Below are 27,939 nucleotides of genomic sequence, written 5' to 3' on the forward strand. Positions count from 1 at the left end.
AAACCCCTGAAACGTCAGTTAGAACCGTAATCGAAAAAAATTAGCCGAAACTTGTATTCGAACCCTGGCGAAGTGCACTTCGGCACAGAAATACTCTGTAAACACGCGCGTCAACTGTATTTGTTGACACTTTAGCCTACGTTTAGCATGAGGAAACAACTCTATAACTGATGTTAATAAGTCAGAATGCTTGACCAATACCACTTCAAACCCCCCCTTTAATTAAAGAGTAGTTACACGAGTATATATGGTGGCACAAAATAAAACGTGGCGATTTGTTTCGACCTCGGCGCGCAGTAACATCATCACTCCTGACTGCTCCCCCTCTTGCTTAAAACTTCCGTCAATATTACTGTGACCGAGGCCGAAATGCTGCAAACTAAGTGCTTTATCTGCTTTAAAAATTCACTCGCTATGTTTTATTTTGTGCCACCATACTTACTCGTGTAACAGTCTTTAAATAGGGAAAACATGGAAGTGTTTGGTGGCTTCTAAATTCATCCTTGTTTGGATCCTAAGGAATGAATGGGGCTAGGCTAAATGCTAACACATTCATGATGTTGGGGTAAGAACAACAAATATTGAAAAAAACCGTGGTGTTTTCCTTTAAAGGGATACATTTTGTCATCATTGTATACATTTCTTTTTTCTGATGAACACAAAAGAAGATATTTTGATAAATGATGGTAAGCACAGAGCTGATTGTAACCATTGACTTTCCATAATAGGGAAAAATAAATACGATGGAATTCAATGGGTACCGTTAAACTGTGTGCTTGCCATCATTTGTCACAATTTCACAAAATATATTTTTCATCATTTATCACAATACTTCCATAGTATTTGTTTACCCACTTTGAAAGTCAATGGTTACCATCAGCAATGTGCCTACCATCATTTATCAAAATATCTTCTTTTGTGTTCATCAGAAAAAAGAAATTCATAAAGTTCTGGAACAACATGAGGATGAGAAAATGATGACAGAATTTTCATTTTTTGGGTAAACTATACCTTTAAATCTGAATGAAGCCTGGTATAATACCATGAAGTAAGATTACTTCTAAAATTAGTGCCAAGGGAGGTCATACTACATATCAACTTCTGCCTGAATAAGCCATTTGTATTTTGTTTTGAAAATGGTTCTTATTACACATTTTGTTTACATATTTTCATGTATTTGCATATTAATAAACAGACAAAATAAATATGGATGGTCATTAAAACTTTGCTTAAACAACAAAGCTGGTCATGGCATAAGTATATGGTATTAAATACTGTGCACTTACCCAGTCTACAATGAGAACCTTACTGACGTTGAGTCTCTGCTGGAGGAGTTTAGCTGCAATGGCGACTGAGTTGAAGTAGCAAAATCCCCTATTATTTGTGTTCAAAACAAAAAACAGCATGTGTGAGAGAACCCCAAACTGTGGGAATCGACTGATGTGTGATCTACGGAGAATGATATGTTCATGAGCGTTTGTGTGGACCTCCTGGCCTGATAGATCGTCTTATTTCACTAATGACACCATTCGCCCCCAACCACGTCCTGGCTTGACATCAGAGCGGGAGAGCAATGGCTGGCTCACGGCCTGCGGCAGAGACACCCGACTGTGGTCTGCTTCCCATGCACGACATCCATTGAACAATCGTTGTATTTAACCTTTCGCCATAGAGACTTGGGAACCCTCGTTTACTTTAACCTTTCTGTAATGAGCTGGGATATAAAGAAGGTGGAACGGCTGTGATGGGCGAGACATTTAGAGCAGATAAACTGTAATTAAAGGGGAATTCAGTCCATGTTAATGATATCTGACATTCATTTGGGTAGACCAGCAATCTTAAAGTGCACCTATTTCATTGCTAAAAAACAACGTTATTTTGTGTATTTGGTATAATACATTGTGTTCGCATGGTTTATGGTTAAAACACATTATTTTCCACATACCGTACATTTTGGTAGCACCAGATTTCACTTTTTTCCTGAAACGCATGGATTTGAAAAGCTCTGTGTCCCTGATTGGCCAGACGTTGTGATTGGCCTGAATTCCTCTGACATCAGCCGGAAACGTGATGCTCCTTACCATGTTTGAAAGATTCGGTCACAATGCAATGCAAACAGGAGTTAACTTATAGGCTGTGAGTCCAAGCAGGGGAAATTTTGATAATGTCAGTCTTGTCTACATCACCAATCACAGAAACTAAAATGTTGCCTAAAATCTGTGTGTTTGTTGTAGTCCAAGAAAAGAGATTTACGTAGGAGATGATAACTCGCGTCATCGTTTACTTTGGGGTTTGTACCTTTTGCATATGGTTAACATGAACTAATACAACACTTACACCAAAGGAAATTAAAAATTGTGAATCGAACAATTGGTGCTCTTTAAAGATGACTTAGGGGCGGTTCACATTTCGCGTCTGAATCCGCGCGGAAAACGCAACTGTCTGTTGGTTCTTGTCACATGACCTGCGGTGTGCTTGCGTCATTCTAGAAAGTTGAAATGTTTTAACTCAATGCGGTGCGGACGTGTGCGGCCTGGAAAAATTAGCTTTCATTATGAGCGCACATACTGCGCCCCTACATTTGAAATAACAAACTTGAGCGAACTTGAAACACCCCTAAGACGTCACACAAATGCTGGAGTTGAATATTAAAATGCGGTGTACCCAAACTGCTCAGAATCAGGCAACATGCATGTAAAAGGTTCTAGGCTACGAAAAAATGGCACTTAATAGGGAAAATCAATTCTTTTGAAGGCGTTTTGGTTCAGTAACAGAGAAAACTCTGAAAAGTGCCAACCTTAGGAGGTCAACCTAACTGTTTACTTTGCATTCATTTCACAAAGTTTGTGGTTTTTTGCAAACTTGTTACCAAAATGTGGTAAAGATGAAATATAATTACAAAAACTGATTTGTGATTTTAATATATATATGATATGCTGATTTTTATAAGAAAAGCCTACCCTGTTTGTGGTAGGCACCAAAAACAGCATTCCATATAAAAACTGTACCGGGATAGTAATTCAAATAAAACTGCCCCGAGTCAGAGCCGAGATAATATCAGCCCCTACTGTGTTTTATTCATCACCTCACCGACAATTCATATTACTCTATTGAAGTTAGTGCGAGTGCTGGAAAGCCTCTGTTGTCTTGGCCAGGCGGTCCACTTCGAGCTCCAATGCTGGAATTCATTTATGTGAGAGTATAATGTGCATAACACCGACTGTGTGTGTGTGAAGTAGATGCTGATCGGTTGTGAAGTTTATTTTGAGATCACTGAGATACAGTGAGTGTGGTTTGAAGAAGCATGCAGAGAAGGAACGTACATTGGAGTGCTTTCCTCAGCGTGGTGTCCTGGAGGTCGTACCACAGCAAAGCCATTCTGCAAACAAATAAACACAGCTGTTTTAGCCTCCATGACAAGCACCTGTACACCGTGTCAAAGAAAGCAAGTGTTTATAGGTAGCCAGATTCCTTCGCCACATAGCTGTCACACCCACAGTGAAAAACTCTCATACTGCACCACGTTCCTGCCACTTTAAATTAATCATCATATGTGGTTTGACTGGCTGTGATTTTTTCACTTAATACAACATTTTACTGTAAATGGGGACAGAAAAAATACTTTAAACACTGGAAAGTGGTTAGAACACAGAAATTCATTAATGCATGTGAACGAGTCCACACGCACAAATTCCAAAGTGATTCCGGGACGCACCGCTCACATACTTCTTTTCCTGTAAGGATCCCTCTTTGACGTTTTTTTTTTACAGCTAATGTCTTTTCCATTCGCCCGCTGGACTTTAACACTCAGCGGATGCTACTAACAGTGAGTGTCCGGCATCTAATGATGTGAGGTTCACTGATGATATTATTCCACTTCACTCCAGAGGATATTATTATTACAGCCATGAGAGAGAGAGAGAGAGCAAGAAAAAAGAGAGAGTGAGTGACTGAAAGAGATGGACAGAAAAACGTAAGAGTGAAAAAAAGAAACAAAAATAAGAGAAACAAAAATAATGAGACAATAATGAGGGAGTGAAAGAGCGAGAGAGAGAGAGTAAAGAGAAAGAGATGTACCAAGAGTGAAAAAGTGAGAGACAAAAAAGTGAAACAAAAATAATGAGACAAAGATTGTGTGTGTGTGTGTGTACAGCCATGAGAGAGCAAGAAAAGAGAGAGAGAGAGAGAGAGAGAGAGAGTGAGTGAGTGACTGAGAAAGAGATGGACAGAGTGATAAGAGAGATAGCGAAAGTGAGAGAAAGAAAAAGAAACAGAAAGAGAGAAACAGAAGGAATAGTGAGACAATAAGTGAGTGAGTGAGTGAGTGAGTGAGTGAGCGAGTTAGTGAGTGAGTGGGAGAGACAAAGAGAGGTAGGGTATGCAAAATAGATGGACAGAGAGTGGACCAAGAGTAAAAACAGACTGAGACACAAAAACTGCGAAAAGGGCCAAAGAGTGAGAGAGACAGAGATTAGACAGAAAGATTGTGTGTGTGTGTGTGTGTGTGTGATGTGTGTGTGTGTAAAAAGTGAGAGAGTGAAAGAGAAAGTGAGATAAAAGTGTGGAGATGGACAGAAAATAGTGAGACAATAGTGAAGGAGGGAAAGAGTGTGTTTGTGTAAGAAGGAGATGGGTGAGTGCAATAAGTGAGTGAGTGAGTGACAAAGTGAGTGAGTGCGTGCGTGAGCCTGTGAGTGAGTGAGTGCGTGAGCCTGTGAGTGAGTGAGTGAGAGAGAGAGAGAGAGAGGCAGTGAGTGAGGGAGAGTATGCAAAATAGATGGACAGAGAGTGAAAGAGAGAGAAAGACAAAAATAAGGTGAGACAAAAAGAGTGCAATGAAGAGAGTGAGACAGTGTAAGAGAGAGAGCTGCGTTAAATAGAGTGACGCTGCGAGGAACCAAAGAGTGAGAGAGACAGAGATGGAGTAAGAAAGAGAGTAAGAGTGTGTGTGAAAGAGATGGACAGAGAGTGAAAAAGTGAGAGTGCAAGAGACACAAAAGAGAGTGAGACAAAAGTGTGAGATGGACAGAAAATAGTGAGACAATAGTGAAGGGAGGGAAAGAGAGGGTGTGCTTTGTGTGAAAGAGATAGACCAAGAGTGAAAAAGTGAGAGTGGGAGACATAAAGAAAGAGTGAGACAAAAATAGTAAGACAAAAGTGTGTGAGTGTGTGAGAGAGATGAGAGAGAGAGAGAGAGAGAGAGAGAAAGTGAGTGAGTGAGTGAGTGATGTGAAATAGATGAGTGAGTGAGTGAGTGAGTGAGTGAGTGAGTGAGGGAGAGTATGTGAAATAGATGTGACAGAGAGTGAAAGAGAGAGAAAGACAAAAATAGGGTGAGACAAAAAGAGTGCAATGAAGAGAGTGAGACAGTGTAAGAGAGAGAGCTGAGAGACTGAGACAATGGGAGAGTGAGTTAAATAGAGTGACGCTGCGAAGGAACCAAAGAGTGAGAGAGACAGAGATGGAAATAAGAAAGAGAGGAAAGAGAGTGTGTGAAAGAGATGGGCCGAGAGTGAAAAGAGAGTGAGCGCAAAAAAGAGTGAGACACAAAAAGAATTTGAGACAAAAGTGTGGAGATGTGACAGAAACCCCATTCACACAGACCTTTGGTCCCAGACAATACCCGTAAAATTGCCAGGGCATCTGTGTGAACAGAGAGGGTGTGCTTCTGGGATCGTTGCCGGAAAGAGGACCTAGTCAGATACGAGAGTGAAAAAGTAAAGGGCGTGTCATAGTGAGGACGCGCGCATCATCACAAGAAAGTTAGTGGTTCAGACTTAAAAATAGTGAGATAAAGTGTGTGAGTGAGTCACCACGAGAGTATGTGCAAACTAGATTGGACAGCAGTTATCAGAGAAATGAGAGAGATGAGAGAGAGAGAGAGATGACAAAAGCACGTGCCGTAGTGAGGACGTAAAAAGCAGTGCATACAAAGAATATCGCGTCACGTGCTCATTGACATAATAAAGGGAGAGTGAGTCATCCCAACATAGAGTGACACTGCGAAGAACTCAAAGAGTGAGAGTTTTAGAGATTCATAGTAAGAATCACGATGAGGAAGAGTGTGTGTATTAAAGAAGATGGACAGAGAGCTCGTCAAATATCCACTCTGAAGCTGAGAAACATTCACCAGAAAAAGTAGAGACAAAAGGTGTCACGTGTGTGTGTGTGTGTGTGTGTGTGTGTGTGTGTGTGTGTGTGTGTGTGTCCGTGAGACCATCAGATGCCGGGTAATCAGAGCAGTGAAAGAGATGAACAGAGACAAAACGATAGGGATCCCGAGACAAAAAGGAGTGCAATGTATTTTACGTAGAGTGAAACAGTGTGTGAGAGAGACTGAGAGCTGAAAAGAGAGTGAGACAATGGGAGAGTGCGATAAATACAGTGACACTGCGAAAGAGCCGAAGAGAGAAAGAGAGAGGGTCAGAGATGGAGTGAGACAAGAAAGAGAGAAGGACAGTGTGATAGAGACAGAGAGTGAGACAGAGAGTGTGTGAAAAATGAGAGTGAGACAGAAAAAGTGTGAGTAAGAAAAAGAAAGAGTGAGACAAATAGTGTGTGTGTGTGTGTGTGTGTGTGTGTGTGTGTGTGTGTGTGTGTGTGTGTGTGTGTGACTGACTGAGATGAGAGAGAGAGAGAGAGACAGATAGTGAAACAAAAATAGAGTGAGATATAGAGAGTAAGACACTGCAAAGAGCCAAAGAGAGAGTAGAGACAGAGATGGAGTGAGACAAAAAGATAAGAGTGGCACGACTAAGAGACAGAGCAGTGAGAAAGACAGAGATGTGTGAAAGAGATGGACAGAGAAAGAGTGACGAGATAAGAAAACAGAAAGTGAGAAAGACAGTGAACACATTTTAAGATTAAGAGTGAGACAGATAGTGAGTGAGAGACTTTTTGTGAGTAAGAGATTAAGAGAGAGAAATAGTCGAAATCAAAATAAAGTGAGACTGAAGAATTGTTGAGTAAGATCATCTGTGTGCGTGCACGTAAGCGCTGGAGAGAGCGACGCTTCGAAAGCATTTAGCTTAGAGTAAGTCAATGGGAGAGAGAGAGACACAGTTAAGAAGTGGCCAAACGACATCAAGAGTTTTTCCTATTTAAGCATGAGAAACGAGCAGAGATGGCGTGAGTACAAAATAAAACGTAGCGCTTTTCTAAGCAGATTTAGAGACAGAAAGTGACACTATCATTGTATGGCGTAATAGCACTTTTGGGAGTACTTCGACTCGGCGCAGTAACACCCTCCCTCTCCCATTATGAGAGTGAGAAGGGGAAGCGGACTTTTCAGGCGAGTCGAAGTACTCCCAAAAGTGCTATTACGCCATAAAATATAGTTCCTCTTTTAAATCCGCTTGGAAAAGTGCTGCGTTTTATTTTGTACCACCAAGCTTGCTCGTGTGACTGCTCGTCTTGGATGGGAGGGGCGTTGATGTGTTTGGTCACTTCTAACTTTGTCTCTGAATGGTACCAATTGAATGAATGGGGCTAAGCTAAATGCTATCGATGCGTCGCAGCGCGCTCCAGCGCTTACGTGCACGCACACAGATGATAGAGGGATGTATCAACAATTCTTAGTTAAGGTAATAACATATTTTAATATTGAAAATTAGTAGACTATTCCTTTAACCAAACTATTAGTATTAGCTTTAAATCTCCCTATTGATTTTCCTTCATTAACCAATTACCTACTGAACCGAAACCTCAACCACAAAACTGCAACACAACCCAAACCATTGCACACATAAAAAAATACACTATCAAAAACGACTTGAGATGGCCTACTGTGTGTGGATAAATGAGCACCAGCAGCTGTGTAATAAGTTTTCTGTAATAGACATTACTGATCAGTTTGGTGTTGGAGTTTGCTAACGCGCAACCACCCGCTGAGCACTAACAATGAGACAGATGCAAGCGGGTGTTAATGTCGGCGTATTGCAGGGGTTGAGAGATGCAGTTTGGGTAAAATTGCATTCATTAAAGCCTGGAGAAAACCGTTCTGTTATGGGTGTGTGACTACATGCGCAGTGAAGACCGCCCATATCATAGCAGGATACCCCAAAACCACAAATAAACTCTAAAGGAACCAGACCTTAACTACCAGTTCGTATATGTACCACACTAAAGATTGTTTTTCTATGCTCGGTAGGTCTGATGAAACTCTCCACTGTGAAACCAAGGTTTCCATTTCAGTTCCTTCAGAGTGCAAAACATTACATCCATCTTTGAAGAAAAAAAGTGGTTTCATGAGACCACTACTTCAATTCCTAATAAAACTATGGACATCTTGTAAAACTTGATTTTGAAAACAAAAATATATTTAAATCTTTAAAATGTTTGCATTGTGACTGATCTTAAAGCTGCTTAACTCAGTTAAAGGCAAAATGATGTATTTTCTGGCTGAATGACCGGCATGCCGGTACAAAACAATACATTTAAAGCGCTCGCTCTAAACGTCCATCCCTTTCAGCCTCGGTTTGAAATCAACATGGCGGCTTATTTAATATAAAACGTATTGTACAGTAGACCACCGCTATACACAGTGGTGCATATGAAAGCGAGAAAGTCTTACCCTCAGCTCTCCAGATGCCACCTTAAAGACCAGATCGACCACAGAGCCCACAGCCAGACGAGCAGCGCTGGAGGAGTGTACTTCATTCCAGATAGTGTCACTATCAACCTGATGAGACACACAAACAAGTCCTGTTACATTTTGAGTTGACATGCTGTGCTCACTGTCTTGTTCAAATACCAAGAATTTGGGCAAGCAAGCTTATATGTGAGAGGAACAGATTGCACACGCTGTCCTGAAACACACACGCTCTCAATCTCAAGTATAGCGGTGGGAAATGTAATTATATTTACAGGGTTCCCACACCTTAGTTAACTTCAAATTCAAGGACCTTTCAAGGACTTTTCAGGTCCAATACCCTCCAATTCAAGGACTAAATGTGTGGACACATTTCATGTGAGAGCAAGGTTACATTGTGTTATCTTTTAAAGGAACTGTATGTAGGATTGTGGCCAAAACTGGTATTGCAATCACAAAACTTGTGGCTAAAACCGGTACTGCAATCACACAACTGGTGGCCAATACACAAAATGACAACATAAACATCAGTTGAGGGCTGCAACTCCACTTTTTTTTAAAACAAGTATTTAAAATGAAAATTATTTCTTAATGTCTAGTGACATATTCAGGGCCATTTTATGATTAATTGATATACATTTCTTACATACTGTTCCTTTAAGTTACATTGTTATAGTTCCCTTTCGATGGAACTGACGCTGCGTCACTGCGGTGACACTTTGGGGACGCCTCCAAGTGTGTCTGAATGTGTATATCAAATTCAACCAATGGTGAGGTTTAACAACAAAGACAGGGTGGCGCTATCTGAAATATTGCCAAAAGCGGCATTACAGGGACACAGGAAGTATGGCAAGGGAGACTCAGTGTCTTGTCCCTTCTCAGGGAGACGTTTTCATGTGTCAAACACAACTATGCAAAAAAGCATTTTGGTATGAATCAACATTCGCATGCGGAAGATATAAGCATTTAAAGCAAACAGTTTAGTCTAGTCAAAAAAGTCTAGAATTTTTATGATATTATCCTACACTACACAGGGAATAATATGGATTTTTTTCCCAGAAAACTTCTTGCATAAAATAGATTCAAGCACTTTCAATGACCTGTATCTATGTATGCATATTTTCAAAAACCTCACCAACTTTCAAGTATTTCAGGGACCCGTGTCAACCCTGTATTAAGTGGGCTGAATTGATCCGATGATGACACAAATGGTCACATTTCTGTCTGTTATAAATTTTTTCATCAATATTTGCTATATAATTTTTTTCTATATCCTGTTTTTGTGATAAAATGCTTTTTGTAGCACTGTTAAAACTGCTATAGAGATAAATTTAATTATGTTTGTTTGGCTTGGCCCTCTGCTGCGTGCGAGCCAAGAACAGATATAGTAACAAAACTCCCATCCAAATTACTGAATAAGGATTCATTAAGAAAAGTATTACATGGAAAGGTTTTCTAGCAATTTTTAGAAAATAAAAATATATCTATAGAAGTTCTCATATCTTTTTTTATGCATTAAAGAGGTCATATGATGCGCTTTTATGCATTACTTTGTCTTTGGGGTGTTAATAGCTGTTTGTGCACATAGAAGATCTGTAAAGTCTCAAACTCAAAGATATATCTCATCCACACATTTTCCTTAAATGCCTCATTCAAACACTCCCCCACAAATCTACGTCACTGTGGGAAGATTTGCACAACACCGCCTAAATGTGACCACAAAACTAGTCGTAAGTCGCATGGGTATTTGAAGAGTTTGGTTCCAAAACGCGATAAACTACATAAAAAATAGTTACCGCCAAAATCAGTATTGTATCAGGTCAATATTAAAAAGTCAATTCTTAATTTTTTGCAAAATCCAATATCCGTCGTGTTATTCTGTCATCTTTTTTCCCTTTTTCCCAAACCACAACAAACACCAGTCCTCCTTCATAGCAGAATGCAATAAATCCGCCTAACCAATCAAAGCGCACCATTTCACGCATTGTAAACATTAATGGCTTTGCTTTGAATACACACGGAATCGTTTTCCTCATCTACTTTGTACTTCGTGATCAACAAACAAACAAAATAAAATAATACAGTGATGTCATTGATAAACCTGTGGTGGTTTTCTGTGGCAGTGAAGAAAAGTAAGCCATCAAAATCGAATAATTTACGTGAGAGGCACTCGGGTGTTGGAAAAATGTCGGCTGTTGCTTGTTCTCACACGACAGCATCAAGCTTCTGTCATGCTAACACATTGACCCCAGCAGATCTTATGAAAAACTTTACATTTTTTTACTCGAAGTCAACGAAAATCAAGCAGGACCAAAACATTTTACAGCTGAACGATGTCCCAAGGATGACAGCAGCAATGACAGTGTTTTAATAAGACAAAGTAAGTGTTTTGATTAATGCCATTAATGTTTATTTTTTTTAAATCAGTGTATACCACTAGTCAACTAAATGAATATAACATGGCAAAGATGAATGCACATTTATATTTTGATTCAAGTGATTTATAGCATTTTGAAAAAATTGGTGGTAAAAATAATCAGTTTTTATAATAAATCTTAGAAAATCAAATTATGGATTTGAATTTTTAATGTTATTATAACCTAAAGATGCTATGTGAAAGTTTGTAACAGAAAATAGTGGTTTTCACCTTGTCACTTTCTTACCCAAATTAGTCAAAATGGATATATTCCGTTTTGGAACCAAACTGTTCGTTTGTAGAAAAAGCTAAAAATATATTTCATCGGTCAAAATTGTACATTTTTCTTTTATGCCAAAATCCTTAGTTTATTATGTAAAGATCATGTTCCATGAAGATATTTAGTAAATTTGCTACCGAAAATATATCAAAACTTTAGTTTTGTAGGTGGATGCAGCAAAATCGCAAACAAAATTGGCCAGAAACTCGCCTATAACTCGGCGCACTTTGTGATGTTGCTAAAATTTCTCAATTTGTTCATAATTTGATTACATTAAAATCTAGTTTACAAGGTCAAGGACAATAAAATTTGGAATAATACTATACAATATCTTTAATATGCTATAGACGGTATACACAAATGTTTACATTTTCTGGGGTTTTCTTGTTCGTCTTTAATGTAAAGCAGTTTTTTAAAAATGCAACATTGTAAAAATGTGACATTTAAAATATTCAAAACCCAGTTCTTTGCTCAGTAAGCTACGTCTCTGTGTTTTCTCACTGCTGACAGGTCTGTGACAGACTACACGTGAGAAGTGAGATGTTTGTTTTAGCCGGCACCACAGTGGGACGGCAAACACACCCATAGGGTTCATACACGGCACAGTACGCAAAGCTTTCACACTGAATGGTCCGCAAACACCGTCTTTTATACTAACCTCATTTCCACATGGTAGTTTGATTGCCGAACAAGCAGGAAGGGCTATGCTGTTCAAGCTTCAAGATTGACACACAAAATCAACTACACACAAAGGGCCACGCACAGCATACCAAAAGAAAAGAGCCATTACAGAGAAGATGTGCATGCTGGGAGTTTGCTCAACAGGGTGAGAACGGGCATTTATTCTGTAACACGAAAGGTAAATAGTGTAGGAAGAGACATGGCTAGGATAGGGGGAGGTCCCAGAATGCTTAGAGACAGAAAACAGCCATTCATAAGAAATCACTGATTATGCAACCACACGACTGCCCTAAAGCCTGTAATTACTGCAAGAACACACACATACACATCTCTACACACACAAACACACACATATACGCTAATAGTTCAGCACATTGGACTTAAATGGGGTCATGGGTAAAATACAGAATAATTCATGAAGCGTAAACTACCGGGTCTGCAGAATAACAGGTGTTCAAAGTACAAAACATAAGACAGGCATCACTATATAGCTCATAATTAGGGTCGTGCATCTGAACAAACCCTGTGACCCCAAAATTAAACTTTGCCATGTGACACATCCTACGCCCTTAAATAAGAATAATGGTCAAAAATAGTCCCTAGCTGTCACTACTTTCAAAAAGTACACCTTTGCACCTAAATAGTTAATATTAATAACTTAGAGGTACATATTGGTACCAAAGATTGCATATTAATACCATTAAATGTTTATTTTGCTAACAAATGTAAATGCTAGATATTAGGACCTTTGTAAAGGATACTCCTCCAGTGCAAGCTTAAGTCAATTTTTTACAATTTTTTTTCTGACAGTGATACCTCAAATATTGTGTCTTGCTAAGCAGATGTATTTTTATTTCCTAAGCAGTAAGACTTATTTTTTACCTGAAATAAATAAAACGGTCCAATTTCATAGAGTGGACTATGGGGGAAAGGAGGAAACGCGTCATATCTAGAGACCAGAATGTCACAGAAACCTGTGGATGGGCTCCTTAAACTTGGTCCAGTTTAAGATCCATCTAACAACCATTTAGGACACCACAGGAACCACACAACACATCTACAATCCCCTAAACATAGTGCTGGTAGGTTTTGCCTAGGGGTAGAGAATGTAGACATATTATACAGGAATTCACATGCAAAGTCATTTCAGAGAATTGTTTATAATAACCACATTATAAATGTTAGAAATGTATTGCTGAAACGCGTTACTGTGAACTATGTAGTACTGAATTGTATAGTTATACAGTTAAACCATTTTTCCACATTTCTGTGCACACTGGAGCCACCGAGCATGGCCCCGCCCCTAACATAACACACGCATCCATTCAGGTTGTAACGTATTTGAAAGTTAAAGGAAAACACCACCGTTTTTTTAATATTTTACTATGTTCGTACCTCAACTTAGACAAATTCATACATACCTATCTTTTTTCAATGCATGCACTTAATCTTGTACAGTGTGTTGTGAATGTGTTAGCATTTAGCCTAGCACCATTTATTCCTTTTAACAACAGACACATTTGAGGCGTCAAATTTGCGTCTACCGCGTCTAGTTTGCCAGTTGAACATTTTGAGTTTACTCACTTCATTTGCGTGTGAAATTCTATTCATCGAGACATTTACGCAAAAAATTCACGTTATGGGAGGGGCTTCTGTGACTTCGCTCGCTTTCTGTAATCACGTCACTACTAGACGTGATTACAGGAAGCATTACGGTGCAATTTTCCACCAAAGTTCATCCAAGTATACCTCAATTGCGCCGCAAGACCTCCAGACGTGCGTCAACGCGTCTTCACATTGACTTAACATTGAAATCACTCGCGCATGACGCCTCTATCGCGGCTGGTGTGAACGCATCATTAGGATCCAAACAGGGATGAATTTAGAAGCCACCAAACACTTCCATGTTTTCCCTATTTAAAGACTGTTACATGAAGAGTTACACAAGTAAGTATGGTGGCACAAAATAAAACATGGCGATTTTTTAAGCGGATAAAAATGCTAACACATTAACAACGCGCTGTACAAAGATTAAGTGCACGCATTTAAAAAAAGATAGGTGTGTATTAATTTGTCTACGTTGAGGTAAGAACATAGTAAAATATTGAAAAACTGGTGTTTTCCTTCAAAAGAGATGGGAGCTTTCCCGTGAGTGGGCGTGGTTTCAGATCTGACAGCGGACACACCCCCAGCGTTTGAGAGCAGAACATTTTTATTTACTTTGTGTTTTTTAATCATATAAATTTGGCCAGGTGGTTAATAACACATTTTTCTGTGGTGTGACAAACTGAGAACACATTTAATATCAGACTTCAATCGCTATTTTTAAACAGCGTTTCACTAATTTTACTATAAGCACTACACATTAAGTTCAATTCTCATTAGTTGAGAAACTTTGTGCATTTATCACCAGGAAAACTAGTAAGAGCAATACGATTCATAATGATGCCCCAGTCACCAGAACATAACCGTTTCTTTAATACCTAAAAACTTCATTGTACAGAATAACCTGTTTCTCAGTGACAATTACACAAACGCTCACGTTGAGCATCTCCAGCCGACTGCCAATAAAATCCCTTTTCCTTTTTACGACACGCTCTACTTGCATCGCAGTTTTCTATAAACCTCCCGTGAACATTGAAGTAATTTCTGTTTAAGAGCTGCAAACATTCAAGCAGAAGGAATATTAGGACGGTCTACGTCTCTTGTGAGGTGGTAAGTGATGCACTTAACAAAACAACAAGATGAAATGAGACAGCGGGGGAAAGTAAGAAATCTGGAAATCTTCGGCAGCAGTCTGAAGGAATTTAACCAGCTCAGGGTTTCCCTTAACATACATCTTATCCATCCATTTATCAATGGCATGACTGTTTAATGGCATTGTGGCAAACCTCCCGTCTTTTCAAGCCTTGCCAAAAATTACTGCATTTATGAGAGAAAACCCAAATTGAAAAATCAATTGAAAACCAGAACAAGAATAAGCTGGGGCAGATAGAGAGAGATAGAGAGAGCTAATGAAACAAAAGTGTGAGAACACAAGAAGGTAATTTAGGGTTCGCTGAGTTCGTGGACATTCAAGGCTCAGTCCAGACATTTGTGAATGCATATACAGGTATGACTTTATAAAATAGTAAAATATATAACAATGGCTCTGTTTTAAAATCGAGCCAGCTTTAGTGTAGGCAGCATCCTAACCTAACTGGAACTCAAAAGTGACTGATTTAAAATGCTTCACAGTTTGTCTCAATTATGTACCACTACCACCACCAATCTAGCATCTTTTGACACAAAATGTATCTTTATTAAAGGCACAATATGTAGGATTTTCACCACTAGAGGTTGCTATTTCATAATTACACAACATCAAATGTGAAGCTTAAAGAGATAGTTCACCCAAAAATAAAAATAATGTTGTTCCAAACTCGTAAGACTTCATCTTCAGAACACAGTTTAATATTTGTTTTATATTTAGTCCGAGAGCTTTCTGACCTTCCATTAAAAATGTATGTACGGTATACGGGTGATTCTCACGAAACCATTGAAACACCACGGGACTAATGATTTTAGCTTTAAAATGTGTAATATAGTAACATTAAAAAGCATCAGAATTAACACAATACTGTGTTCTACCTTGCACAATGTGTGATTTCAACATAAGAATTTATAATTGTAAATTTTATCTCATTTTCTGCTGAAATTCTCATTACCGCAATGTGTCCGGCTGTGTTTGAACATGCGTTATGTTGTAATTTAATCAAATTAACACAAAAATATTAAGAAAAAAAAATAAATGAATGTTTTGCTAGACTACTTTAGATGACAGAAAAATATTTACTGAATATTCATGTATAATAATAATGAAGAAAAATTAGAAAAATTATGTGTCCATGCCTGATGTTCTCATCCTCCGCAACACTTTTTGAGAACAGTTTAAGCACACATACAGATTTTTAATAAAGTTTGATTTTGAGTGACCAAGCACATGGACCAGTTACTTCAAGATGGCTACCAGGTAAGATCTTTTTTTACAGTTAATTTGAAATATTGTCTTGTCAGAATGCTTACACGACATTTTGATTATCATTACCGCAACAAATGCTTATTAAATGTTAATTTAATTAATAGAAGCATAATACTTTGATTTTAAATGCATGTGCAGAATCTCCAAATTATGTTCTTTCAGGTTTGTCATGTAATTTTGAAAATATGTCAGTGTTGATGTTTTCTGACTGTTGCGGTAATGAGATTTTTAGGAACTAATTTTTTAAATTATGATACAAAAACTGTTAAATGATAAGTAAAAGTTTTTAAATTAAAGTTCCCATTACTCCAGACTTTGTTTTTCAATGTCTGGTGGGAAAAAAGTAAATTTAAGCAATTTTTACATTTTCATGCTTGACATTTTTAAAAACCAAGTTTTCGTGAGAATCACCCATATTGTCCATGTCCAGAAAGGTAATAAAAACATCATCAAAGTAGTCCATGTGACAAAATTACAACTTTTTTCAGCATTGTCTTCTCTTCCGGGTCTGTTGTGAACCGTGTGCACGAGACTGAAGCCACGTGACTGCAGTGACGCGACTGACGTGTTATCTGGTGCGCACCAGCTTTTTTTGCGCTCAAGCTTTATATACAGTCTGAGGGAGACGCATGCTGTAAGTTTGAAAAAAAAAATCTTCACAATCATGTCTGAGGTTAAATGGTAAATGGACTGCATTAACACAGCGTCACTGTGCACCCGCATTCACAACAGACGCGGGAGAGAAGACAATGCTGAATAAAGTTGTCGTTTTTGTTTTGGACCAAAATGTATTTTCGATGGCTCAACAAATTCTAACTGACCCACTGATGTCACATGGACTACTTTGATAATGTTTTTATTACCTTTCTGGACATGGACAGTATACCGTACATAGATTTTCAATGGAGGGTCAGAAAGCTCTTGGACTAAATCTAAAACATCTTAAACTGTGTTCCCAAAGACGAACGAAGGTCTTACGAGTTTGAAACGACATGAGGGGGAGTCATTAATCACATTATTTTCAATTTTAGGTGAACTATCCCTTAAATGATGTTATGAAGGAGACTGGAACGATGGGAGATGTTGTTTTCACTATTCAGCGATATTCATGGATCTTATTCATGGATTAGGTAATGAATTAATATGTTTACCTGTACATTTGATCACATTATTTTATGACATCATAATGAATTTGCACAAAAGCTGTGTGTTAGATGCTGTATAACCGACACTTCCACATTTGTCCATTCGTGTTGCCACAGTTTTTACAATCGGGTGACAATTACAACGGACACAAAGGACGAGACATTACTTAAAACAGGAATTTCACTGGAATTACAAATCCTTGGGAACCTTAGGGATAATGTAGTACACAACTTAAAACTATCAAGTGTTTTTTTTTTAGATATTTTATTACAAAAATCTAACATGTTGTGGCTTTATAGGTATTCAAGAACCGAAAGTGGTCAAGTTAGTATTATAATAAATTATGAAAAGTTGCAAATATTCACAGCTTTGCACTTCTTAACGGATGGAACAGTGAAGAAATTCAATTCCGATTATTAGATTGATATTGTGTTGAAGCAGAATTTTCGCAACTGTCTTTGATGGACTCAATTAACCAGAATGCACTGCACAAAACTGAGTCATTAGCTCCACCCACTAACCGATGCAGCCTTCAGGTTTATTCGACTTCACCGCAAGAACCAACAGCCAGATGACGTCAAGGTTCCGCGAGAGCAAACTCCTTTGTATGATTTTGCGAATCGCTCTCGTGGTACTTGGACGTCATCAAGCTGTCGATTCCTGCGGCGCTGCATGAAGTTGAACAAGCCTAATAACTTATTTTACCGCTCAACCTGCTCTCAAATCAACTCAAGTCAACTTAAAGTTAGCCGGCAGACGAACCCAACCAAAGAGTAACTCCGATTTTACCGTCTCTGAAGGGGAAATCACCAAAACCTTCGATAAAAAATGACTATGTGCAGTGTGTGGATGTAGGGACAACAAATTCAGGCCACCGGGAGTTTTTATTATTTACATCAATGCGACCCGTAGCTGACACAGCACTAGCAGATTACTCGAAAATGTGAATATGCAGCCAGCACTTTCGTCAGGAAGATTTCGAGTACTGTTTTCAGCACAGTTTAGGTAATGTAAAATGGTAAAAATATCTAAAAAAAATTGGCTTAGTTGTAGCTTGTTTTGTGGTAAACATACTACGTAGAAAGTTATTATCATGTTGTTGTTATTATGAACACGAGCAAAGCAAGCTAACGTTAGCTCGTCCTGTGCAGCTGTCAATCAAAGAACGGTATCATCTACTGTCAATCATCTTGCCTCAAGACCCGCCCCCATTTAGAACGTTCAAAATTATGTAGTCGTGCATTTTTCTTCCGGTGATTTGACGGGTTACTGTAGCAGTTAAAGGCTTTACTTTTTTATATGGCGTTAGTACGTTTGATGGCAGCACAATCAACTACATATATGTGATGTAATATAGTGTAGGAGCATAATGTTGTTTTAGGGTGGACTTCTGCTTTAATAAAATTCTACAAATGCACCAGACTTTATGTCAATTAGTCTGGCTCGCAAAATTACCTAAATATTTAACAAAATTACCATGCATGAAAACTGGTGATAAGAAATAAAGAAATTAAGCCTTACAAGAAACACTTGTGCCTCTAGTTCTGCTTAAGGTATGAATGTGGTAAAAAGAGATGGATGTTTGGGGGGGCACAGGTCTTAGCAGGGTTGGGGAGCGTGTTGGAATGAACAAGCACAGTTTATCTTCACTCTGACAGGCTAATTTTCATAGTGCAGACTCGCTGTGGAGATGCAGGAAGACAACAATTTTGTTCCATTTCCATAAAAGAGTCCAGAGCCCCTCTGTTTCTCACTATTTTACTTAAAGACTGCGACTTCAGCCAGACGAGACCGCCTCCTGCCATTTATCAGCCCACCCCCCACACCCCGTGTCTAAACTAACACACACATACTTAAAAAAGTGTGACACTTTCACCTACAAGACCAAATCCAACCCACAACATTCACAAAAATAGCAGCGGTGTAAATATTTCATTGTGTGCACACTAGGTACGTTTACATGCAACAAAAAAATCCGTTTGTAATCTTATTGACGGCTCAATCGTATTGAAAAACCTTCATGTAAACACCTTAATCAACACGATTGATCAATCGGATGCAAATTTCGATCGTATTAAAAGTGGTGGTGTACGCGTACATCGTAGTATCAAAATGCAAAAATTAGGGCCGGGACTTTAACGTGTTAATTAAGATTAATTAATTACACAAAAAAATACTGCGTTAAACATTTTTTACGCATTTTAATCGCACTTATTTTTGCACCGCGGAACATTTCTCATTGGATGAGTTTCGGCGGACCGATTATACTGGAGCACCAACTAGCGTTCATGACTTCAGACAACAACAAACCACAGTGAACATGAACGAAGAAGCTGATGAGATCGCTTTGGTTGGTCCCGTGGATGGGAATTTTTTTTTATAAAAAACGAACGGATGGAAGTGTCGACAAGAGCATGGTTGTGTGTAAGCTATGCAACAAGGAATTCACATATCACCGCAGCACATCGAGCCTCAAGTATCATCTCAATGCAAAACATATAGCAGCTAGCGTGGACGTAAGCCCGACCCCGAGTACAACGACTTGGTTGAACAAAAATAAACAATATTTTGTTGCTTAAGCTTATGTATTCAGTCATTATTTATGGTATACTAAAAATCCATGTGAAAAAATAACTTCTCAATGTTCTCAGGTCAAATATTTATACGTGATTAAAATGTGATTAATTTCGATTAATTCATTACAAAGCCTCTAATTAATTAGATTAATTTTTTTAATCGAGTCCCGGCCCTAGCAAAAATACATTGTGCACATGCGCAGAACAATTGTGCTTAAGTTCACACCTTATATTTACCTCTTATTTATGCCTCATATGATTCTCGTCACAGAAACAAGCAATGGCAACATGCATTATTAAGGTAATGGGGTCTCATGCTATACTTTTTTTGCAGCATTTGTGTGTACTTTTGTAACATTAGGCTACACAATACAAAATTGTGTTTTCATTGCCTATATCTGAAAACCTCTTAAGAACAACTTTCTCCAACTCAGCTTTGACTTTAATCCAGAAATAATGCATGAACTAGATGAGAGATGCTGTCCGCAGCGTGGCGTTGCCAAGTCCTCTGCTTTTATTAGTTTAGATTTGGGCTACTGTTTAAACTGTTTCCACCAGTTTTTTTTCTGTGGGTTAAAGATGAAAGTATTTAGTTGATTAGTTATTGGTATTTGAGCTCTGAATAGTCATTGGGATGCTTTTAGGCTAGTTTTGAATGTCCATTGGGATGGTTTTCATACGTGAATCTGGCAACCCTGGCTGAGCGTTTGCGCAAACGTTCGGTTCAGATTATATAGAATTTACATGTAAACGAACATTTTAGTCAGATTGCAATGTTTAGGATGCATGTAAACTGTATTGTCGTAACCTTCAATCGGATTATATTCAGTCGGATTGACCAAATTTTGTGCATGTAAACATAGCCACTGATATTCATAAAAGAAATGCATATAATCTATTATTATAATAATAACATATTACTACAATATGAAGAGTTTGGTTCCAAAACGCGATAAACGCCATTTTTGAAAAAAATGAGTTACTGCCAAAATCAGTATTATATCAGGTCAGTAGTTAAAAGTAAATTCTTAATTTTACGCAAAATCCAATATCCGCCGTGTTATTCTGTCATCTTTTCTCATTTTTTCCCAAAATGCGATAAACGCCACTGCTCCTTTTTTTACAGAACGCAATAAATCCATTTCTGATATTACAGCCCACCAGTCACGCAATGTAAACAAACAATGGCGGACGCGCTGAGTCCACGGAGTCCTAGTTTTCCTCATCTACTTTGTACTTCGTGATCAACAAACAAAACAAAATAATACTTTGATTGCATCGCTAAACCTGTGATGGTTTTCTGTGATGGGAAAGAAACGTAAGCCATCAGCATCTAATAATTTCCCTGAGAGGCACTCGGGAGACGGGTGCTTGTTCTCCCGACAGCATCAAGCTTCTCATGCTAACACATTGATCCCAGGAGATCTTATGAAAAACTTTACATAATTTTACTCAAAGTCAACGAAAATCGAGCAGGACCAAAAACATTTTACAGCTGATCTCTGTGAAAGACGTTAAGCGAGGACGTCAAGTAACCGCAATGACAGTGATCTTAATATGACAAAGTAAGTGTTTTGATTAATGACATTAATGTTTATATTTTTAATTAGTGTGTACAACTAGTCAACTAAATGAATATAACATGGCAAAGATGAATGCACATTTATATAGGCTATTGATTCAATAGATTTATAGCATTTTGAATAAAAACTTGTCATGGATTTATTGCATTTTGTGGAAAAAATTATCCGTTTTTATAATAAATCTTTGAAAATCAACTTATGGATTTGAATTTTTATGTTTTTATAACCTAAAGATGCTATGTGAAAGTTTGTAACAGAAAATAGTTGTTTTCATCTTGTCACTTTCTTGGTATAGAAAACACGTTTTTACCAAAATTTGTCAAAATGGATTTATTGCGTTTTGGAACCAAACTCTTCATATATAGCTATAAAAAATTACAATAACAGCAATCGGCCTGATCTAATGAACAATAGAAAAGAAGTAATCGACAAATACTGGTTTGAAATCACATGAAATGTATATAAAAAATGTTAATGAAAATTTTAATTTGGGCCTTTATTACATAAGAAGAGAAACCAAGGAGACATTATTAACCATTTATGATGCAATTGTCCAAACCTGTGACAACAACAGTATGAAAATTTGACCAAATCATTCGTCCATGTTACCAACACACCATCACCATTTTACAATGACGTTAGAGAAGTTATAAATCTGAAGAATTAATATAACAATTTTGTCAAATTGCTAGTACCGATATTCCAAAACCAGTATTGTGTTTTAACCCATAAGACAGGGTAAACAGTGAAGCATGTCATTTCTGCACCTTGCTAAACCACAAGGTTAACTAATCTTTTAAGGGGGAATGAACGTACAAATGGCTTTCAGCACATTAAGCTACTTTCACTATTGTTCATAAGAAATCCTGACTAAAATAATTGCTGTTTTCCCTCTCTAACGATTTTCTTTGATGTAACAAAAGATCATGCCGTATGTTTTTTATTTCTACATTTATTAGAACAAAACCCCCCAATGGGCCGTCTAAATCCATCACCTAATCCATGAGGAAGATGACGGCTGTAGAATAAAGAGATATGAGGAAGAGCTTATCCTGTTTTAGAGCTGTGAAAGAGTGCGGCAGACACTGTCCACTCCGCTCTGAAGAACAAATCCATCCATTCATTCATCATCTTCATCACTGGAGAATACACACACACACACACACACACCCCACACACAGCTTGTTTATAGAAAACATCTGGACACAATTACCCGCTCGGCAGAGAGGAAAGCAACAGTTTTTGTTGCTGCTGAAGTTTGGGGGGGGAGGAGAACAAACAGGGCTGTTATTTACACACGGGAAAGAAAGAAACTCACCCCGATTCCACCGCACGGCAGTCTCACGAACATGGGTGTCACCGAGCCTATCGAGACAGACAGAGAGAAAACATTTGTGTTATATTTATGGATGCTTTTATCTAAACATCTTCAAAGCTATTTAACACAAACAATAATGTGTCTTCCCTGGGATTCAAACCTCAACCAGTTGCACTGCAAAACATTACCTTCTGACGTAGTATTTTTGTCTTGTTTTAAGTACAAATATCAGAAAATCTTAAATCAAGATGCATAAGAAAATAAGTCTAGTTTTTAGACAAAAAATATCAAATTTAAGTGCATCTGTGCATAAAACAAGCAAATAATAATAATAATAATAATCTGCAGTGTAATGGCGTAAGAAAAAAAACTTTTTTCTTAAACACTAAATTGCACTGCAAAAAAATGACTTTCACTGCAAAAAATGATTTTTGTCTTGTTTTCATTAAAAATATCTAAAAATTGGTTCTTGATGAGCAAACGACCCAAGAAAATAAGTCTAGTTTTTAGACGAAAAATATCAAATTTAAGTGATTTTGTGCATAAAACAAGCAAAAAAAATCTGCCAATGGGGTAAGCAAATTTTTCTTGAATATTTCTAGAATTTAGTCTTGAAAAAATTTCAAGATTTTTTCTTACACCATTGGCAGATTTTTTGCTTGTTCTAAACAGAAATTCACTTAAAATTTATATTTTTTGTCTTAAAACTAGACTTATTTTCTTAGGTTGTTTTGCTCATCAAGAAAATGCATCTTGACTTGAGATTTTTTAGATATTTGTGCTTAAAACAAGACAAAAATACTAACTAAGAAAAACATTTTACTTAAAGGTGCAGTGTGTAAATTTTAGCGGCATCTAGTGGTGAGGTTGCGAATTGCACCCAACAACTCGGTCCACTGCCCAACCCTCGCTTTTGAAATGCATAAAGAAGCTACAATAGCCACCATCGGACAAACATTTAATCGTCTGAGACAACTTAGTTAAAAAGTTTGTCCGTTAAGGGCTTCTGTAGAAACATGGCGGCACAAAATGGCGACTTCCATTTAAGGGGACCCTCGGTGTATGTAGATAAAAATGTCTCATTCTAAGGTAATAAAAACATAACGGTTAATTTTAAAAGGTCTTTATATACTACTAATAATATAGTTTTGTATATTATTTTGCATTTCTTTCAAGAGATCCTTCTAAAAATTACACACTGCACCTTTAAGAAAAATTCAAGAAATATTTTCTTACCCCATTGGGAAATTTATTTGCTTGTTTTAAACATAAATTCACTTAAATCTGATATTTTTTGTCTGAAAATGCATCTTGATTTAAGAATTTTTAGATATTTGTACTAAAAACAAGCCAAAAATGCACATTGAAATGTCATGTAAATGTAAAGAAAAGCACAAATGGACCACCTGCCAGTGCCACTATGCACTTATCTGCCGAGTATATAAGGACACAAAATGTCAAGCTAAAATCCTCAAGTGCACCGCTGGTTACTGGTGTACAACCTTTTAACACACTTCCAGTAATCCAATGTTTCTCAATGAGGCAAAACATCGATTGATTAAAATTGCCTTGTTTTTAAAACCCACACGCATGTGATGCAACACAAAATAACTCGACGTCAAATGATCCCTGAATAAACAGACTCGATCAGATAAACCTCAAAAGGTGGAAAATGCAGAACGAGAAATCCAAAATGCGATCTCGGTTCTCTATATTCTGCAACCGTGAAAGCGGCATATCACTTGTTTCAATGATGTCATGGAAAACTTCATGTGTGGTTGTAACGACTGTAAAGGACAGCTCAGACCAAGACCATGACTGATGGGGAAACTGAGAGTTTGGCATGCTGGACAGTGGTAAAGACACAAATAAAGTAGATAATCGCCGCAGGACACTTAAAGATGTTGCTATATACACATTTCATAAGTCACAGGAAGTCAACATTATGCTTTTGCATCATATGACGTGACAGAATTGCAGTCCACAAAGCACAAGATTACAGGTACATTTGTGCATTTGGCAGACCCTTTAATTTACATCTTACAGTGCATTACAAGATCCCTGGGATCAACCCCACGACCTTTTGAGTTGCTCAACCAATCAGGAACACGCAGGAGTATGTCGTTGTCATTTTTGGCGTTTACGATTAGGCTCGGCACAACTTTCTTTGGACTCGGTTTGCTTTTCAACTGCAGTTAAGTACCGCTTCAAAGTGGGTGGGATTACAGACTTAACATTACAGTTGCGGCACCTCTACTGCTGTGACATCATCATAAACGTGACAAAAAATGCACAACACTGGAGAGATGGATCATATTGATGGAATGGTGTTCCTGATTGTCAGCATGTGGATGTTTTTCACAGCTGAAATAATACGAGAGTCTGGTACAACAAAGCACAGATGATGACATCAGTTTGTTTGCTTGCCGGTGCCCGAGGGTAAGATAATCTTGTATTTAACAATGACGCTGATAGTGCCGATTTTATGACCAATCAGTGATCTGCATAGTTCACATCATGTTTTAGTATCGGTACGGCTTAACCGAGGTGGTACAAAAAAAGCACCATACTGCAAAAAATTATTTTCAAGAAAAAATGTTCTTAGTATTTTTGTCATGTTTTCAGTAAAATATCTAAAACTTCTTAAATTAAGATGCTTTTTCTTGATGAGCAAAACGACCCAAGAAAATAAGTCTAGTTTTTAGACCAAAAATATCAAATTTAAGTGATTTTGTGCATAAAACAAGCAAAAAAATCTGCCAATGGGGTAAGCAAATTTTTCTTGAATTTAGTGCTTTTTGCTAACCCCATTGGAGATTTTTGCTTGTTTTATGCACAAAATCACTTAAATTTGATATTTTTGGTCTAAAAATTAGACTTATTTTCTTGAGTCATTTTGCTCATCAAGAAAAACATCTTAATTTAAGAACTATTTTTACTGAAAACAAGACAAAATATAGCTGCAAGCAGCGATACGGGGCCAAGCACCATCAGCGCAATGAGCACCCAAAGCACAGCAAGCAAGATACAATGTATCAATCACCCAGGGCGCATTGAGCACCCAAGGTGCATCAAGAACACAAGGCACCGCAAAGAACCCAAAGCGTAGCAATGACAGAGCAGAACCACCACAGTGCAGAGCAGCAACAGAAAACATAGCAAAAATAGAACATATGTGAACTACAGACAGGTAAAGAAGAATAGGTGAGAAAGAACAAAACTTTAATAGAAGAAATTAGCACCTGCGTCAGACGGGATACAAACCCATGAACTCAGGATCTCTATGCATACGACTTAACAGATGCGCCACTCGGTAGACACAGCTCAAGTGGCAGCAGAAAAAAGCTGACATGCCATACAAAGAATTCAGAAGTAATAAGCATTTCCATAAGAACTGCTATAGTTTATAACCCATAGGTGGCGCTGTACTGTGATTTCCCAGGTACCCTCAGGACATCTTGCCGAAGCTCCCTATCGATTTTTTTGCCAATATATCCGATACTTCAAAAGTTATAGCAATTTAACACAAATTTCAAAATGGCGGACAGGCGGTTCGGTCAAACCCGGCATAATACATATCGACAGATGCGGCATGAGCCAAGGAATACGTAGACACCAAGATCATAATTTTCTGACAAACGGTTTTAGAAGTTATGCACAAAAATAGCCCTTTTTCCTATCTCATGACCCATAGGTGGCGCTGTCACCAAATTTGGCATGGACCCCCATTTCATGGTCGACATGAAGTGTACCAAATTTCATCTCGATTGATCAAAGAATGACCGAGATACAGCTTCAGAACCAATTTTGCAATAATCTCGTTAAGTTCATGCATTAATTACTTTTGAATAAAGAAAAATATCAAAATTCTGTTCGGTCATTTCTATGCGGCTCACTCCAAAGATCACCTGTGCCAAATCTCATAAGAATTTAAACAAATTTGAAAGAGGAGTAGCAAAAAAACGAAATACTGTACATTTCAAAATGGCCGATACTGTAATGGGAGGAGTCTTACTGTAAAGTATCAAATTCAATAAGCGGGATGAGAGCAATCACCTGTACGAAGTAGAATTTTCATAGATCTAATGGATCACCAGTTATAACCATTTGAACATTGAATTTTTGAGCTAATGGTGGCGCTATAGAGTTATTGCTAGAGACCCCATTTTTGGCCACATGACTATGTATGACCACCACTACAATTGTGCCAAATTTCATCATTTTCCTACATACGGTTCATAGGGCTGCCATAGACTCCCATTGGGGAAGAAGAAAAATTTACTAACAGAAACAATGACCAATATAGCTGCAAGCAGCAACACGGGGTCAAGCACCTTCGGCGCAATGCACACAAAGCACAGCAAGCACACAAAGCACAGCAAGCTCACAATGCACAGCAAGCACACAAAGCACAGCAAGCACAAAAAGCACAGCAAGCACACAAAGCACAGCAAGCACACAAATCACAGCAGGCACACAAAGCACAGCAAGCTCACAAAGCACAGCAAGCTCACAAAGCACAACCAGCACACAAAGCACAGCAAACTCCCAAAGCACAGCAAGCACACAAAGCACAGCAAGCACACAAAGCACAGCAAGTACCACCACAATGCAGAGCAACAACAGCAGACATGGAAAAATAGAACACATGTGAACTACAGACAGGTTGAGAAGAATTGATGAGGAAGAACAAAACGTCATGCCTCAGGTGGGATTCGAACCCAGGAACTCAGAATCTCAATGGATCTGGTTAACTAGATGCGCCACTCAGTTGACACAGTTCATGAGGCAGCAGACAAGAGATTAGAGAGCTAAAAGGATTAACATATGTCAATCACCAAAGATGCAGGAAAGACACAGCAGAAGCACCACAATGCAGAGCAACAACAGCAAACATGGAAAAATAGAACACATGTGAACTACAGACAGGTTGAGAAGAATTGATGAGGAAGAACAAAACATCATGACTCAGGTGGGATTCAAACCCAAGAACTCAGAATCTCTATGCGGTTGCCTTACTCGCCACGCCACTCAGTTGACACAGTTCAAGGGACAGCAGAAAAGAGATTACAGAGATGCAGGATTGATATATGCCAATTAGCAAAGATGTATAAATGTGAACTACAGACAGGTTGAGAAGAATTGATGAGGAAGAACAAAACATCATGACTCAGGTGGGATTCGAACCCAAGAACTCTGAATCTCTATGCGGTTGCCTTACTCGCCACGCCACTCAGTTGACACAGTTCAAGGGACAGCAGAAAAGAGATTACAGAGATGCAGGATTGATATATGCCAATTACCAAAGATGTATAAATGACACCACAG

The 27,939-nt window shown here is 38.2% G+C and overlaps 1 protein-coding gene across 1 annotated transcript in view; it reads right to left on the bottom strand.

Moving 5' to 3' along the window:
* hdac4 (histone deacetylase 4) overlaps positions 1–27,939 on the bottom strand; it is a 293,442-nt gene that overhangs the window by 48,129 nt on the left and 217,374 nt on the right. Inside the window, exons 17-20 of the mRNA XM_073854701.1 lie at positions 22,612–22,658; positions 8,573–8,680; positions 3,324–3,379; positions 1,287–1,374 (exon numbers count right to left, since the gene is read on the bottom strand). Of these exons, the coding sequence (XP_073710802.1) occupies positions 1,287–1,374; positions 3,324–3,379; positions 8,573–8,680; positions 22,612–22,658 (299 nt within the window). The remainder of the gene's footprint in view (positions 1–1,286; positions 1,375–3,323; positions 3,380–8,572; positions 8,681–22,611; positions 22,659–27,939) is intronic.

Source organism: Misgurnus anguillicaudatus, chromosome 17 (genome assembly GCF_027580225.2).
Source record: "Misgurnus anguillicaudatus chromosome 17, ASM2758022v2, whole genome shotgun sequence".
Taxonomy (NCBI): domain Eukaryota; kingdom Metazoa; phylum Chordata; class Actinopteri; order Cypriniformes; family Cobitidae; genus Misgurnus; species Misgurnus anguillicaudatus.